This window comes from Tamandua tetradactyla, chromosome 11, assembly GCF_023851605.1.
Source record: "Tamandua tetradactyla isolate mTamTet1 chromosome 11, mTamTet1.pri, whole genome shotgun sequence".
Lineage (NCBI taxonomy): Eukaryota > Metazoa > Chordata > Mammalia > Pilosa > Myrmecophagidae > Tamandua > Tamandua tetradactyla.
The window spans coordinates 81,749,298-81,764,318 of record NC_135337.1 but is presented as its reverse complement, the minus strand read 5'-3'; the positions used below and the strand labels follow the sequence as shown (position 1 = coordinate 81,764,318).

At 65.3% G+C, this 15,021-nt stretch overlaps 2 protein-coding genes across 12 annotated transcripts in view; one reads left to right on the top strand and one right to left on the bottom strand.

Moving 5' to 3' along the window:
* Positions 1 to 4,884, top strand: part of STK11 (serine/threonine kinase 11) — a 28,365-nt gene extending 23,481 nt beyond the window's left edge. The window contains exons 9-11 of one of the 10 annotated variants that reach the window (XM_077121363.1): positions 2,585 to 2,800; positions 3,585 to 4,172; positions 4,484 to 4,884. In XM_077121363.1, coding sequence (XP_076977478.1) covers positions 2,585 to 2,784 — 200 coding nt within the window. In that variant the 3' untranslated portion in view covers positions 2,785 to 2,800; positions 3,585 to 4,172; positions 4,484 to 4,884. Of the gene's footprint in view, positions 1 to 41; positions 2,481 to 2,584; positions 2,807 to 3,584; positions 4,173 to 4,483 lie in introns of those variants that run through there. The other 9 variants (XM_077121362.1, XM_077121370.1, XM_077121369.1 and 6 more) reach the window with 9 other exon arrangements.
* A 912-nt stretch (positions 4,885 to 5,796) lies between these two features.
* On the bottom strand, positions 5,797 to 14,357 carry CBARP (CACN subunit beta associated regulatory protein). 2 transcript variants are annotated; one of them, XM_077121358.1, is made up of 10 exons: positions 14,255 to 14,357; positions 12,472 to 12,582; positions 12,240 to 12,379; positions 11,467 to 11,531; positions 11,027 to 11,171; positions 10,766 to 10,913; positions 10,381 to 10,521; positions 9,283 to 9,481; positions 7,852 to 8,032; positions 5,797 to 6,910 (listed from the first exon to the last, which is right to left on the bottom strand). In XM_077121358.1, exons 2-10 carry the CDS (start codon positions 12,559 to 12,561, stop codon positions 5,797 to 5,799), a joined length of 2,223 nt encoding a protein of 740 aa, XP_076977473.1. In that variant the 5' UTR covers positions 12,562 to 12,582; positions 14,255 to 14,357. The 2 variants fall into 2 exon arrangements, with proteins under 2 accessions (XP_076977473.1, XP_076977472.1); XM_077121357.1 differs by lacking the exon at positions 14,255 to 14,357 and adding an exon at positions 13,558 to 13,751.
* Positions 14,358 to 15,021: the final 664 nt, after the last annotated feature.

Sequence of the window (15,021 nt, the reverse complement as noted above, 5' to 3'; positions counted from 1 at the left end):
CCTGCCCCTGCCCACTGACGCCCAGCGCCCTTCTTCCCCAGGTGACGAGGAGGCAGCTGAGACAGGGTTTAGCCAGGACCAAGGCACCCAGAAGAGCGGGTGCTCAGAGCCACCTGGAGAGGAAGCCGAGGCAGCCGTGGGGCCCGCAGTGCCCGAGCAGCTTGAGGCCATAGCATAGGGGCAGTGCTGGCCAGGCAGCCAGGCCCCCACCTGGGGTGCACAGGCGGGTGGTGGACCAGGCAGAGCCATGGCAGGCAGGAAGTCCCACGCCTACCACCCACACCCACGTCCTGTTGGTCCTGGCCAGGCCCCTGCCCCTGGTGTCACAGGCAGCTGGGTGGCCTCCCATAGGAACATGTCCTCCTTGGGGTCTTGGCAGAAGATCCCGGCCTCCCTCCTGCCCGCCCTCCCACCCCCGCCCCCCCCCAGCACTATGTGGTTTTGTTCTGTGGCGGGGCTGGCTCCCAGGCTCCACGTCATAAAAGGTTGCCCCACTGTGTGTTTGAAGGTGGATGCTTGTGGCCCCCCCCCACCCCTCTCAGGCTTTTCGCAGACCCACTGTAAGTCTTCCCCAGCCCTCCACACACGTCCCCACCAGAAGACTGTTACAAGCCCCTCAAGACCCCATCCCCAGTTCCTCACGGGCTTGGGCCCCCCATACGCACTATGGCCATGGGTCAGGGTGGATTTGGGGAGTCTGTATAGCTCCCTAGCACTTGTGTTTACTCAGGCCTCAGAGGAAAGCCGTTCCCCTGGGGCGAGGATTAGGTCTATTAACAAAGGGCAGGCTGACAAGGCACATGGTGGCCACTTGGGCCTGCCTGCAAGTTCTGGGGACGGCCTGCCTTGCCGCTGTCCAGGGCTCTGAGCTCAGGGTCACTCGGCTTCCCCTATGGGCCCAGCCTTCCCCTCCTCTGCCCCCTACACCCTGGCTTTCCCAGTTGTGTTGTGCTGGAGTGGGGAATAGCCCCACTGGGCTTGAGTATCAGCCCCTCGAGATGCCTCCAGGCTGAGCTTCTGTTTCCCAGGTCCGAGGCCTGGACTCTGGCCTCCTGGAGCCTCCATCTGCGCCCATCAGACAGGAACAGAGTCTTGGGCTCCGTGTCAGTGGCCGGCTGAGTATGACCTCGGGGCTGTCCCAAGGACTGTGAAGGCAGAGCTGGCCATTTGCGTAGCCCTGCTGCAAGGAAGGAGAGCCCGGCTCAGAGGTCTGATGAGCGTGTTTTGGGGGTCTCCTGGCTGGTGTCACCCTCTGAGGGATCTCTACCCACAACTGTAGCCCAGATGCCTTAGGCCCAGGAGGGCTAGTCCCCAAGGTGCAGCAGGTGGGGCCATGCCTTCTGCAGCCAGGGTGGGGGCTAGTATTTGTGCAAAGGGAGCTGTGCTTCAGGCCCTGCGGTGGGGCCTGGGGTCTTGGGCAGGATGTATGATTGGAGGGAGCAGCACAGTGGTACCTCCACCACCACCACACTAAAGGGGAAGTGGCAGGGTCCTGTTGTCCCTTCAGGGACAGGTCCCCTGAGTGTGTGAGCCAAGTGGGTGGCAGTGCTGTACATGGAGTCCCCTCACAGCTCCCCAAGACCCGCGTTGGGAGAAGCCCCTGTACTTGATCTGCTGACACTGCCCACTGCCCGTGTAGGGTGGCCCCGAAGCCGAGTCAGGTGCTCTGATGCCCTGGAGAAGAGGCCTTTGCAGAAGTGCCGTGGGCTGCCTGTGGACATTGGGCAAGGGGCTGAGGGCAGGGGTACCGTGGCCTCCATCATGGCCTGTGTTCTCTGTTCATTGTGGTTCTCACGCACGTAGCTCAGGAGGCACCCACGGGACAGGCCTAGGAGTAGGCTCCATGTTCCCTGCTTTCCTCTCACCCTACCCCACCTGGAGCCTTGGGAAGCCTCTGCTCTCCCTTCCACCCTACCCCCTTAGAGCCAGGGCTCACTGGGGCTGTAGGTGATGCGAGTGGTCATCAGTCCTCCAAGAAACTCTCTGTCCTGGGCCAGCCCTATGCTGGGCACTGGGGCGCAGGGGATGGGCATCCCACCACAGAATCTGGCCCTAGAGCTCAAGCCGTTCACTTTGAGCTGCTCTCTGAGACCCCCTGGTCTTCTGCAGGCCTGGTGTGAGGGTCAGAGGGGCAGTCGGGGCCCCCTCAGCCACTCTGTGGCTGGTGAGCATGGGCCGAGTACCCCAGCAATCCCCCTGGCCTGGATTTGGAGTTTCCAGCAGGCAAGACTCGGGCTGCAGTCTACCTTGGGCCAAGGCAGGTGCCTTGGGTGGAGGGGTTCGTCCTCGCAGGTGGCCGGATGCCCCTGTGGGCCCTGAGGGAGGGTCTCTCATGGCTCTCCTAGACAAATGGTTTCAAGTAAGAGCCTGGACCCAGAACTCTCAGCAGACCCAGGCGGGCCTGAAGGTGGTGCCCAGGGGAGGCTCTGGAGTAGATGGCTCAGCCAGGCAGAGACCAGAGGGCTCCAGGGTACAGTGCGGTAGGCAGGGAGGGAGGCCTTGCTCTCTAAGCTCTGGGGCGTGGGGGCAGAAGGGTGAGGCCTCTGGCTTTTTGCTCACCCACACTTGGCCATGTCCTTCCCAGGACAGATCCCGGAAGGTGAGGCTGGTCAGAACGGACAGAGCCGGGGCCTGCCCAAGGCCGTGTGCATGAACGGCACGGAGTCAGCACAGCTGAGCACCAAATCCAAGGCGGAGCGCCGGGCCAGCACCGCCAACCCTGCTCGCAAGGCCTGCTCTGCTGGCAGCAAGATCCGCCGGCTGTCGGCCTGCAAGCAGCAGTGAGGGTGCCTGCCAGCAGGTGGGGGTGAGTGGGGGCCACAGGGAAGTGGGAGGAGGAGGAGGAGGCCCCACACTTGTCAGGCAGCTGCTGATTCACCTCAGGCCCATCCTTGCCCTTGGCCCGTCTCCACTCATGGGCTCTGCTGGCTGTTTGTGGGTCACATAAGGGTACTGGGCAGATGGGGACTTCAGTTTCTGCAGGACCCTCACCAGCTGCTCTGGCTGTCCTTATGCCCCTGCCGTCGGTCTGCTTACCCATGTAGCCATGACCCCAGCAGGGCACATCCCCCCCTACTCCCGCAGCCCAGGCTGCTCCCAGGAAGGGCTTTGACAGTGCTGCTGCAGTGGTTGGGGAGGGAGCCGGGACCAGCCCTCCCAGCTCCCTATGGGGTTCTAGCCGGGGCTGAGTCATCCTGGACACCACTCAGCCTATGCTCCCTCCTCCCACTCTGGCTTCGTCTGGCCCTGAGGTGCTGGAGACCCTGTTCCCTAATCAGGACCACCCACTTCTCTGGGAGCTGGGGCCAGCATCAGAACCAGCCAGCTGAACCGGAAGTTGCTTAGAGGGGGGGCTGCACCTCCACTGCAGGAGGGTCACACTTCATGCGACTACCCGGGCATGAGCCTCCCCTGGTCCCTGCCCATCACACGGTGGCCTTGGGCTCTGACAGCTCCTGGGTGGCCGGGCTGTGTTCTCCACACCCTGCCGACAGGCCTGCGGCAGGGAAGCAGAAAGGGACAGGCAGTGTGGCAACATGGGCTGCCCGCCCAGAAGTGACCTGCCTCCATTGTTCTCTCTATAGCCTGTCTTCTGGGTCCCCTGTCTGGGGCTGCATCCGAGGCCCTTCTCAGTCTTCCCACCAACTTCTGACCCACTGCCTGTCTGGGACAGTCACCGTCACACCCTCCATGCTGACTGCTCCGTGGAAGTCAGGAGTGTCCTGGAGGGACAGGGCAAGGGGACTGCGGGGACCAGGACCCTGCCTTCCCCTCTGCCACCTGCGCGTGCAGCACCTCTTGCCAATGGACACAACTTCCTGTTGACTTTTGCAATCCTGTGCTGAGCCCGCGTCTTCAGGCGAGGGGAGGAGGGAGAGGGCCCGGGCCGAGGGCACGCACAGCCCGTGCTCCTCCGTGCGGGCCCTCCGGGGTGCTGGCCCGGTGCGAAGCCATTGCGATGCACTTTACGTTTAGACTACTGGTGTCTCTGCCCCGCCCCCTTAGCCTTTTGTTTTTACTCTGCTATATGTTAGAGCCGCCCACGCCTAGTGATGTGTTTAAACAAATCACAGCCACAGAGGAAGCCGGTATGAAGAAATAGACCTCCCCTTAATCCGCGATGCATGCCGAACTGCTGAGAGGGAGCCAAGCGCTGCCTTTTTGTTTGTTTGGTTGGTTCCTTTTTCTTTTTCTTTTTCTTTTTTTTTTTTCTTTTCCTTTTTTTTTTTTTTTAATGAAAAAATAAAACAGGTGGATTTGAGCTGTGGTTGTGAGGGGTGTTTTGGGATTTGCTGGGTGGTGGGATGGGCAGTCTCTTGGAGGGACTCCACTTGCAGGGGCCACTCCCTTGTTTCTCACGTTGGCAGGGGCTGGTCTCTCACCCCAGAGGGGCTGTCAGGGCTTGCAGCGGTGGCTGTGGGTCTCAGCACAGCCAGCTCTGGGAGCCCAGACCCTCAGCCTGTGGCTCCCTTTTGTCCTCCAGCAGTCCACCTTGACCCGTACAGATAGCGGCCACAGATCTGTACACCTACTTGTTTGGACTTCCCTGGCCCCAGCACCTCTGTGGTCACCTCACCTCCCACTTGTGGCACAACTTCACAGCCAGTGGAGGCTGATAGCAAGCCCCGGACATAATCCTCCAACCCCCTACCTCTCCCCCCCTCCCCCCCAGTCATTGTGCTCCTGGTCCCTAGAGAAAATTTGGAGCAGACGAAAGTTGGCAGTAAATATTTATAACCAACGAGAAAACAAAAACACAAGAAACCATTACAAGATGGTGCACAAACTGGGAACGAAGCTTTGAGGGGCAGGGTTTAGGGACTCAGCAGTGGGAGAGGACCGCCCCATCTTTTGGCAATAAATAAAGCTTGGGAGAACTTGAAACCCTGCCCGTTGTGTTTTTTTTTCTAACATCTTTTTTAAAACACTGATAAGTGTTCTTCATATTCCCATGGAGGATGCAATTGTGGAGGCGGGGCCCATTAACATGCGTGGGGTAGGGTGGAGTGCGGACGCGGGAGAGGCGACATCCGGGGCCCAAGGATTGCTGGGCGAGAGGAGCCGGAGGTTTCGGTCCGCGGGGAAGGGTGAGCACGCAGGCCGGCGCGGCGCCGAGTTTGGCGGCGGCGGCAGTAGCAGCAGCAGCAGCAGCGGCAGCAGCAAGTGCGGTTATTGCTCCGAGGGGCGCGGGTTGCCGCGAGCATACGCTGCGGTGAGGTAAACGGCTTGGGGAGTTGGCAGCCGCGGCCTCGAGCCAACCTCTAGGCCCAGAGTCCTTCGCGCTCCCGACTGCTCCTCGGCGTCCCGTTCGGCGCCTGCGCCCGGCTGTGAGGTGCCCTGGCGCGGTGGGACGCCTACCTGTTCGCACAGGAACACCTCGAGGCCCCGTTGGCCCCCCCAGAGGTCGGCTCTGCGCGTGCGCCCTGAGATGCTCCTTTCGGCTGCAGACCCGAAGCTCCCGAACAAGGCCACCGGCCTTACGGGCTCTAGGCGAGAGCCACAAACATCACGTGCACATCCCTAGCGGACAGTCTGGGGCAAGGGCAGTTGATCGTGGTCTTATGGACCCCAAAGAGCAATGCTCTCCTCTGCGCGCTCGTGGAGCCACCGTCGTCGCGCCTCCCACTGCCGCGGGGCTCCCGACGGCAAACACGAAGCCCGTGCGCATGCGCCTAGGAACAGCCCTGTGCGCCTGTGCTCCAGGTTGCTGTCCCACACACGCCGCCCAGGAACCCCCGCGCCTCGGCCCCGCGCGGCGCCAGGGGAGCAGGCGAGGCTGGGCCCGGGGCGCGGGGTTTAGGCCGGGCTGCGGTCGGGGGACGTGGGCGCGGCCGCCGCCAGCGCGGGGACGACAGCGGCGGGCTCGTCGAGGCGTGGCAGGAAGAGTCTGTCGTCGAGACCCGCCGCCAACTTGCCTAGCAGCGCCCCGGAGGGCTCGACGCACAGGCCCGACGCAGGGCAGGCTCCGCCGCCGGGCTCCTCCTCGATGACGGGTATGGCGTCGGCGTCGGCGGCCCCCACGCCGGGGGCACGGCCGTCGGGCGGACCGTCGACACTGTCGCCGCGGCGCAAGGGCGCACGCGCGGGGCGGAGGTCGGCGCCGGGTGGGGGAGGGGCCTGGGCGGCGCGCGCTCCGGGGTCGCTGTGCTGCCGACCGCGCTGCTGCCACTGCTTCCGCGCATGGGCGTGAGGGTGTGGGCGTGCGCGGTGGCGCGCGGCGGCCTGCGGGGCCTCGTCGAACTGAGGGTCGTGGCGGAGGAACTCGTGGAAAAGCGCGTCTGTCTTCTCGTCGATGCTGTAGTCGCGGCGCGGGGCGCGGCGGGGCCAGGCGCGTGGGCTGCGCGTCCGGGCAGGGGCCGTGGCTGTCTGCGTTTGGGCTACGGGCCCCTCGAAGCTGCCGTCGAGGATGGCCACGCGCGGCGCGCTGCTGAAGGAGAAGCGCTTCTCTGGGGCGCTGGGCAGCCCGTCGTCGCCCGCGCCGCGGCCCTCAATGCTGGCGTAGCCACTGTCCATTTGCAGCAGTTTGCGCGGCGCCCCCGCCTCGCCCGCTTCGCCGTCCTTGGGCCGCGGCCGCGGCGTGGGAGGCGGCGAGGGCGGCGGGAAGGCGGGCGGCGCGCCCCCGGAGCCCGAGCCTGAGCTGTCACCGCTGCGCACCGAGTCGCGGTCGTTGCCGCTGCTGCTGTGGTCCGAGGCGGTGGCCGCGTGCAGCTCCAACGAGGCGCGCAGGCTCCAGATGTCGCGGTACGTGGTCTGGGCCGCATCGGCGGCCGCCGCCTCGCGCTCGGTGTCCAACTCCTGCCGCTGTTGTTGTTGCTGCTGCTGCTGCTGCTGCTGCTCAGGTCCCACGCGCTCAGGGGGGCCCTCGGGGCTCCCTCCGCCCTCAGCGCCCGGCTCCTCGGAGGGCTCTAGCCTGCAAACCGGGCCGTAAGCCGTCAGAGGATCCCCTGCCTGGGTCCCCCCCCCCCCCTCCGACGACCACGGCCACCCACCCAGCTCAGTTGGGTGGGGTGGGGGAAAGACCGCCTGTTACAAGGAGCCACCGTCGCCCCTGTGGGGGACAACGCCTTGTGGGTCAACCCTGGTGTCTGCCCTTGTTCTCCTGGAGCTGTTCCCAGGACCATGTGGGGCCTAAGCAGTGAGGAAGGCAGAGCCCCCAAATAAGCCCTGGTATGGGGTTAACAGTCTACCTGAAAAGAGGAAGTCTGCTTCTTTCTAGTAATGAGTGTACACGGGCAATGCTGGGGAAGTTACTTTGCACATACACACACACACACCCATCCCAGGTAGCTAAGCAACTGAGGAGTTGACACACAAAAGGAAGGATGAACTTTCTGGAGCTCCCTGCACTCTATCATCCCAGGCTCTGATGCCCGAGGACACCCAAGGAGCAGGTGGGAAGCCCTCCAGGGCAGGTGTCTCCCTCTTCCAGCTCCCTGTGCACTCCAGAGGGCAGCCCACAGGGTAGTGGGCAAGCTGGTGGCTGATGGCTTTGGCTGTAGCTGGACACCAAGGGGAGGTCTGTGTCAATGGGGAGGAGGTTGTTTGGTCCCAGAGGAGGAAGCCTGCTCTGCTCCCTGGGTCCCATCTTTGGCCAAGAGGCACAACCCCCTGAGGCCTTGCTTGGGTGGGCACCCTGGGGCCTGGGACCAGGTCCCACCCGCCCCTCTGCCCTTACCCGGTCCGTGCTGGAGTGGTGGCCCCGGGAGTCAGCCTCTGGAGGGCCTGTGCAGCCCGAGGGGCGCAAATGGGCGCCTGCAGACCGGGAGGGCGCTCCCTGGGCTGCCTAGGGGAGACGGGGCAGGGCAGGGGCCCACAGGTCCATCCCCAGCACCTCTACCTACTGAAAAATACCTGCCGAGAGTGGGGGGCGGGCTGCTGGGGCTGGCCAGGAAGGGGCTGGATGGCGGGAAGGCTCTGGTGTTGCTGGAGCGGCCGATGTACTGGATGAAGTCTCTTGGGGGGGTGTCCCCCTCCTGCTCCATGCTCTCGCTGGCCGCCCGCTGCCGCTGGAAGTGGTGCCGCTTGGGGGAGCCTGGAGGGGTGAGCATTGGTGGCCCTTCAGCCCTGCTACCCCCACCACCAGGCAGGCCACAACCCCTCAGTGAGCCCCAGCCCACCAGCCTGGCATCTCCCACCGACCTCAACTTGGGTCAGGTTGAGTGTGGACAGTGGGTCCCTACTGTACAGGTGAGGAAACTGAGGCACAGAGGCAGAAGAGCTAGGCCCAGAGAGTGGGGGTGAGGACAGGTGTGGCCTAGTCCAAAAGCTGGGCAGAAAGGGGAGAGGGCGGACAGAGTGGGAGCCAGGCTGGGGGGAGGCAGCTGGGGATGGTTGCCTGTGGGGATGGGAGGGCCAGCACCCAGCAAACAGGTTCTGGGTGCTTCCAGGAGCACATTTGACTATAATCACCGAGAAGGATCACAGGCTGGGCCCAGATCCACCTCTCAGCTCCCAGCAGGCAGTCCATGGTGTGGTCCTCCTTGGAAGTCACCTCAGCCAGTCACACCACACCCGGACACCAGCTGGGGCCAGATCCAAATCATCCCCCTCCCCATGTCCCTTCCCCCAGTCTCTCCTTCCACTTCTGCTGAGCTCCCCGAGACGGCAGCCCCCACCTCATCCTCTACAACAGCAAACGCCATGCAGCCAAGCTAAGACCCTCCATGGTGCTGTGGCACCCTGAGATCCTAGATACCATGGGGCAGCAGTAGGGACAATGCTGGTGGGGTCCCCCCACCCACAGGTGCACCCATGCATAAGGTCTAGCCTTGCACCTATAGGGAGGAAGAACAGCTGTCATCCAATCCTAGGGTGGCGCATGTTTGCCCAGGGGCTGTTTTATAAATAAAGTTTTATTGGCATGCAACATCCATGTTCCCATTGTAGAGTTCATTAGTTGAGCCAGACCCTGTCTGAGACCTTGCAGAAAGTGCTTGCCAGCCCCTGGTCTAGCCCTAGTGAGTACGAGGAGCAGCAAAGGCCCAGACAAGCAAATGGATTGGCCAAGGCCACCGCAGCTGCCACTGACCTGGGCCAGACCAGGGGTTGTGAGGAAGGGGCTGTGACCCAGATCCCCATTCTGACTGCAGGCTAACTTCTCCTTGACAGCAGCTGGAGGGCCAAGGGGGGCACAGTCCAGGGCCACCCCTGGCAATGCACCCCCCAGAGCCTGGGGCACACAGGCCCTCCCCAGGCCCCACCTCTAAGCCGCTGCCACACCTGGGTCGAACCCTGCCCTGTTGGCCCATTCCCCACCCCCCACTTCCCCCCGCCCCCCCTCACCTCTTGTGTCCAGGCTGGATGCCCGCTGGTTGGGCTCCAGCTTCCATCTCTTGACCTTGAAGTAGGGGCTGGCCCCATCCAGGCTGGCGTGACGCCGCAGGCGCGTCAGGAACTGCAGGACTGTGCCAGCCCCAGCTTCCCCGGGCCCCGGCGCTGCCCCTGGCCCACTGGCCATGGCGCTCCCGGCACCTGCATCCAGCTGGTGGGAGGGGCAGGCTGTGAGTCCCCATGGGGTCCCAGAGTTCCAAGCGCTGCGTCCCCTCCCTGTCACCCCGGGGTGCCTGGGGCCCCTGATTCACAAGGGCCTCCAATGCCTCTTTCCACTGCGTGGGCAAGAGCAGAGAGCTCTCCGGGCTCAGCTGGGCCAGCACACTCTAGTGTCCCCAGCTGCCTGCCCTGGGGAGGGCCCATGGACCAAGGAGGTTTGGAAGAGAAGGGTCCCCAGAAGATGGTCAGAACCTCTTGTGCCCTATAGCACGGGTGGGGGAGGGGGAGGATGGATGCAGGGCAAGGTCCCCGAGCCTCGAGTGGCCCTGACCCTGCCCGCCCAGGCTGTCTGGGGTCTGAGATCAGCTCAGTGTGAACACAGGCACGTGACTGCACGGGAGCACACACATGGTATCACACGTGAGCATGTGTAACATCGTGTGGATGCACGTGTGAGAGCATGTAATACTGCATATGCAGCACATGAACACATGCATGAGATGTGGAAACACATGACATGGGGTGTGAGCACCATATAATAATATGTGAGTGCCGTGACATTGCATGTGAGCACATGTGGCACACAATTGCACGCATAACACTGAATGTGTCGCATTACGTGTGAGCACCCCTTGACATTGTGTGGACATACAACATTATGTGAGCAAGTGACACAGTGTGAGCACACACGACATTGCACGTGACCATGCGTGTGTGATGTGAGCATGCGTGTGTGATGTGAGCATGCGTGTGTGCCCCACGCCCCCTCCTGTGTGCTCACACTTCGAGAGCTGTGCAGATGACTCCTGCCCGCCATGTCCCGGCTGACCCTTCTCTCTGCACCTGACCCGCCCCCTGCTCCCAGCCCAGGGGAGGCCAGAGCCCCCTTACCGAGGTGCCCTCCGCAGAGCCGCTCGATGCTGAGGGGCTGCGCTCGGCAAAGTCGGCGGCGCCGGCGGCCGAGTTATAGGGGTCACCTGGCAGGGCGGAGCTGGGGCCCAAGGACCGGCCGGTGAGGGCCTTCCCCGGGGGCTGTGGGACAGAGTGGGGTGGGGGAGAAGCAGGGACAGGTCAAAGGGCACAGGACACGGCGGTGGGGCGGGGGTGCAAACTGCACATGGTGGGCATGCCAGGGCCCAGCGCTCCCTTCCACCTCGACTGTCCCTGGGCCCCTGCTCCTTCTGGGGGCCACGGCCAGCTCCCTCCGACCCCGGGGCAAGGGCACCAGGATGCAGGAGGCCAAGGGTTCCCCCGGCCCAGCCCGGGCCACGCTCACCTGGAAGATGGCCAGACTGGCCTTGGGCGTGGCCGCGCCACCCTCGCCCGGGTCGCACTCATGGATGGTGACAATCTTCAGCGGCAGGTGCAAGTGAGTCAGGCGGGCATTCTTCAGGTGGTGGAAGTCGCCCTCCGTCAGGGTGTACCTGCGACGGCCCAACTGTCAGCGCCGTGCCTGGCCCCTGCCGGCCTCCCCGGGGGTCTCCGGCCCGCGCCCCGCTGAGCAGGGTCCCCGCCGCAGCCCTCCCCGTCTCCTCACCGGCGGCCCTTGTCCTGCGCCTTGCGGCCCTGCTCGAACAGGGCGGCCTCGTTGAAGGAGACCCGGCGGCCGGTGGAGCCGGTGGACAGGAAGCGCTCCGTCTCGGCATCCCGGCCCTCGGGGTCGTCCCCCGTGAAGTCGGGGTCTGCGGAGGAGAGCCAGGAGAGGGGTGGGCCCCGGGTGGGCCGCGCCGCGTCTTCCGGCGGGCGGCGGGGTGGGTGGGGCGGGCAGCGGCACTCGCTCATCCGCTCACACACTCACTCGCGCGCACGCGCCTCAGGGCACCTACACGGTGCGTTTAAGGAAACAGAGATGAGTCGGAATCGAGCTGCGCCCAGTCTGGTGGGGGAGACAGACAGACACAGACGGTCAGGTGGCCCGAGGGGGGGCAGGCAGCCGAGGGGGGATGTGGGGGGGCTGGGGCCGAGCAGGGCGCTCACCTTGGGCCAGGTGTGTGCCGTTGTCCAGGTAGGTGGTGGTGGTTTTCTCCGCCTCCTCCATGGCTCTGCAGGGGGGAGAGAAGAGAGCAAGATGGGCAGGGGACATGGTGGGGGTGGGGGGGGGCAGAGAGGAGAGCAAGGTGGTCAAGGACACATGGCAAGGGGAGAAGAGCAAGATGTCCAGGGGACACATGGGGGAGGAGAGTTGAGCAAGATGGACGGGGACAAGTGGAGAGGAGAGAAGACAGCATGATGTGGGGGGCGAGAAGAGTAAGATGGCTATCAGGTACATATGGGGGAGTGAGAGGAAAGCAGAAGGCCAGGGGACACATGGGGGAAGGGAAAGCAAGATGACCACAGGGACATATAGAGTGGGGAGAGCAAGAGGCCAGGGGAGACACGGAGGGAAAGGACAACAAGATGGCCAGGGGGCTCAGAGGGTCTCAGGGCACCCCCCAGAGGACCCACGGCCCCACATGCTGCCCGCAGTGTCCCACAACAACAGGCACCATCTCTCTGCACTCAAGAGGTCCCAGCCCAGCTCTTGCCCGGCAGAACCATCCACCCGGCCTGGGTGGGCACCTGCCACCCGTGAGGCCCATACACTCACTGCTCCTCCCCTGGGTACGCTCGCACACACCCTGGTCCCTGTGCCCTCACGCCCCCTTCCCCTATGGCAGGGCCCCTGCTGAGGTGGTGTGGACACCCAGTTCCTGCCCTGGGCACGTGCTCACCCCCTACTACCCCCAGATCCCAGCACCTGCCCGGCCCACCTGTCGGAGCGGCGGTGGGCGTCCCAGCAGCGCCTGCACAGCAGCAGAGCCCCCGACAGCACCACCAGCGCGCCCCCCGCGAACAGCGACATGACGACCACCAGCAGCACGTGGCTGTCCGGGCCGGGGTCGGGCTCAGCCTGTGGGCCGGGCAGAGGGTCAGGGCCCAGCACCTGGTCACCCACATCCCTCGTCGCCCCTGCGACCGTCGCCCCCCACCTGCCTCGCTCACCGTGGGGCGGCCGGTGGTGTTGTCCCACGACGTGGTCAGGGCCACGGCAGCTGTGGTGGGAGCCGTGGCCATGGTGGCTGTGGGCTGCATTTTGGGGCTGGGAGGAGGGGCCTGGGGGGGCAGGGTCTGCTCAGTACCCGCAGGCACCTCCTCCAGGCCCCTCCCCACGAGAGCCGCGGGAAACCAGCCTCCCTCTCCAGTCTCGCTGCAGGAACCCACACGGGGCAGTGAGTCATGGGGAGAGGGGGTAGGGAGAGGGAAGGCAGGGTGGGGGGCGTCCCAGAGCAGCCCCCACCCCAGCTTGCAGGGATTTGCCTCTAAATCAGGCAAGCCGCCTCCCCGGCCAGTGGGGCCAGCCCTGCCAGGTAGCACCAGGCCCCAGGGCACCCTGCCCAAGAGGGGGGCACGCCCCTCGGGGGAATGGGGAAACTGAGACCACGCAGTTCGCTGAGGCAGACCCCACACATTTGGCTTTTGGATGTTCCATTCGGGAAAGGTCCCGGGAGCAGGGACTGCATTTATAGCTGGAGGAACTCAGAAGTCCCCTGCACTGTCCACCCAGGAGGTCGTGGGGGTGGGTTGGGGGACTGGGCGCACAACTCCTGGGGTCATGGTGGCTGGGAGGTAAAGGTCTCCCCTCTGCCGAGGGCTGGTGGGAATGAAAAGGACAAAGAGTGCGCATCTGTTCCCAGCCCTGAAGAATCTGGTTCCCATGGCGACCAGCGACAGGCCGAGGCTTGGGTGGGGGGGGCGGGAGGGTTGCCAGGGAGCACGGGGAGGGGAGGGGGCGCGGGGGAGGGAGGCCTCCTGCAGGGGCGGACGCGGAGCCGGCCCTGGGCGGCAAGATGGCTGCGGCGCGGCCTGCCGCGGGGAAACCGAGGCCCAGAAGGGTGCTCAGGACGCGGGAAAGAGACGGCCTGGGAACTGCACCTGCCCCCACCCCACCCCCAGCTCAGGGCAGGAAGGGCCCGCATCCCTCGTCACCCAGGGTACCCAGCCCAGACCCGGGAGGCCGAGGCGCCCCATCACGGTCCTTTCCCAAAGCCTACGGGCAGGTTCCAGGGCCCCGGCCGCTTTCAGGCTTACCCCCACTTGACAGCAGGGGAAACTGAGACCAAAGAAGGCGGAGGGTGTCCTCGGCGCTCCAGGCCCGAGGCTGGTTCCCCTAGATCCTGGGGGTGGCTTGGGGTGGGGAGTGGGGGGAAGCCGGCGCAGATGTAGGTCGGAAAATGAGTTCAGGCCTGGCGGGGCTTGGAGGAGTGCAGAGGCGCAGGCATGGTGACAGGAGACCAGGAAAGACGGCAGGAGGCGGAGGGAGAAAAGAGGTGGCCGCTCGGCGGAGAAGCCGGAATTCCTGGGGTGGGGGTGGGGGTAGGTTCCCACGGGGCAGCCCGGGGTGCCCGGCCCTGCCTCGCCTCCCGCAGCGAGCTCGCCACCCTGCCCACCCCCGCACGCCCCAGCCGGCCTGGGGGCGGGGCGGCCGCAAGCGCAATTAGGGGAAGGGGAGCATGGGGGAGGACCCCGGACGGCGAGGAGGGACAGAGACCGAGACCCCTTGCAGGACCCACTCGATCTCTGGCTACCCCGGGGAGCGAGGAGACCGTCACTCGCCCTGTTCTACAGGGAGAAACTGAGGCCAAGGGCCTGGCGTGGGTGGGGTGCAGCATAGCCCCGCGGTCCCGGACAGCCCCGGCGCCTTCGCAGCCTCCTCCCGCGACTGCAGCGCGATCACCCACCCCCCCGCCCCACGCCGCCCCGTGCGTCCCGGCCCGGCCGCGCCTACCTCAGCGCCGGGGCGCGCGGCCCATGGGCGGCGGGCGGTGCACGGCGCTCCGGGCTCGGTCCCGGATCGTCGCGGAGCAGGCGGAGAATTTATGAATGGGGAGCGCGGCGCGGCCCACCAGGCGGCGGGGGCGGCCGGGGGGGGGTGGTGCGGCACGTGACCGCGTTGGCGAGGTGCCCGCTCCCGGCCGCTCGGTGCCCGCCGCCCGCCCGCGCTCCGCCACCGTGTCTGCTCGCTCCGCGCCGGCCACCGCCTCCCCTGCCCTCCCCTTCCCTTCCGGCGGGGGCGGGGGGCGGAGCCTGCGTCCCCGCGCCCCCTCCCCACCCGAGCCACCGCCTCCCGCCCCCGCCGGATCCCGGCTTACGGCCTGAGGTCCGGGTAACAGCGTGCTGGTCCTGGGGCGCACGATTATTCCCGCCATGCTATCCGGAGCCTGGGGGTCCCCAGGGGCAGGATTCACATTTACCCGCGGGGTCGGGGGTGGAGTGGATGCAGGGGTTCGGGGCACTTTTTCCCTCCCTCCCGTTTACCCTTTGCCGCCTCGGAGCGGGTCCCCCATACCTGGACATCATTCTAGCTGCTCAGGCCACCAACCTGACACCAGTCTGGCTCAGGTCCCACCCCAGCCCACCTGGACCGTTGGTCAGCACCCCACAGGGGCACCCATTTGATTCCTGTGGGAGCCGGAAGGCCCACTGTGCCGCCCCCCCCCTTGCTACTTGGTCTCATCTCCGAGGGTCTCTCTGCTCCAGCCACACCATCTGCTT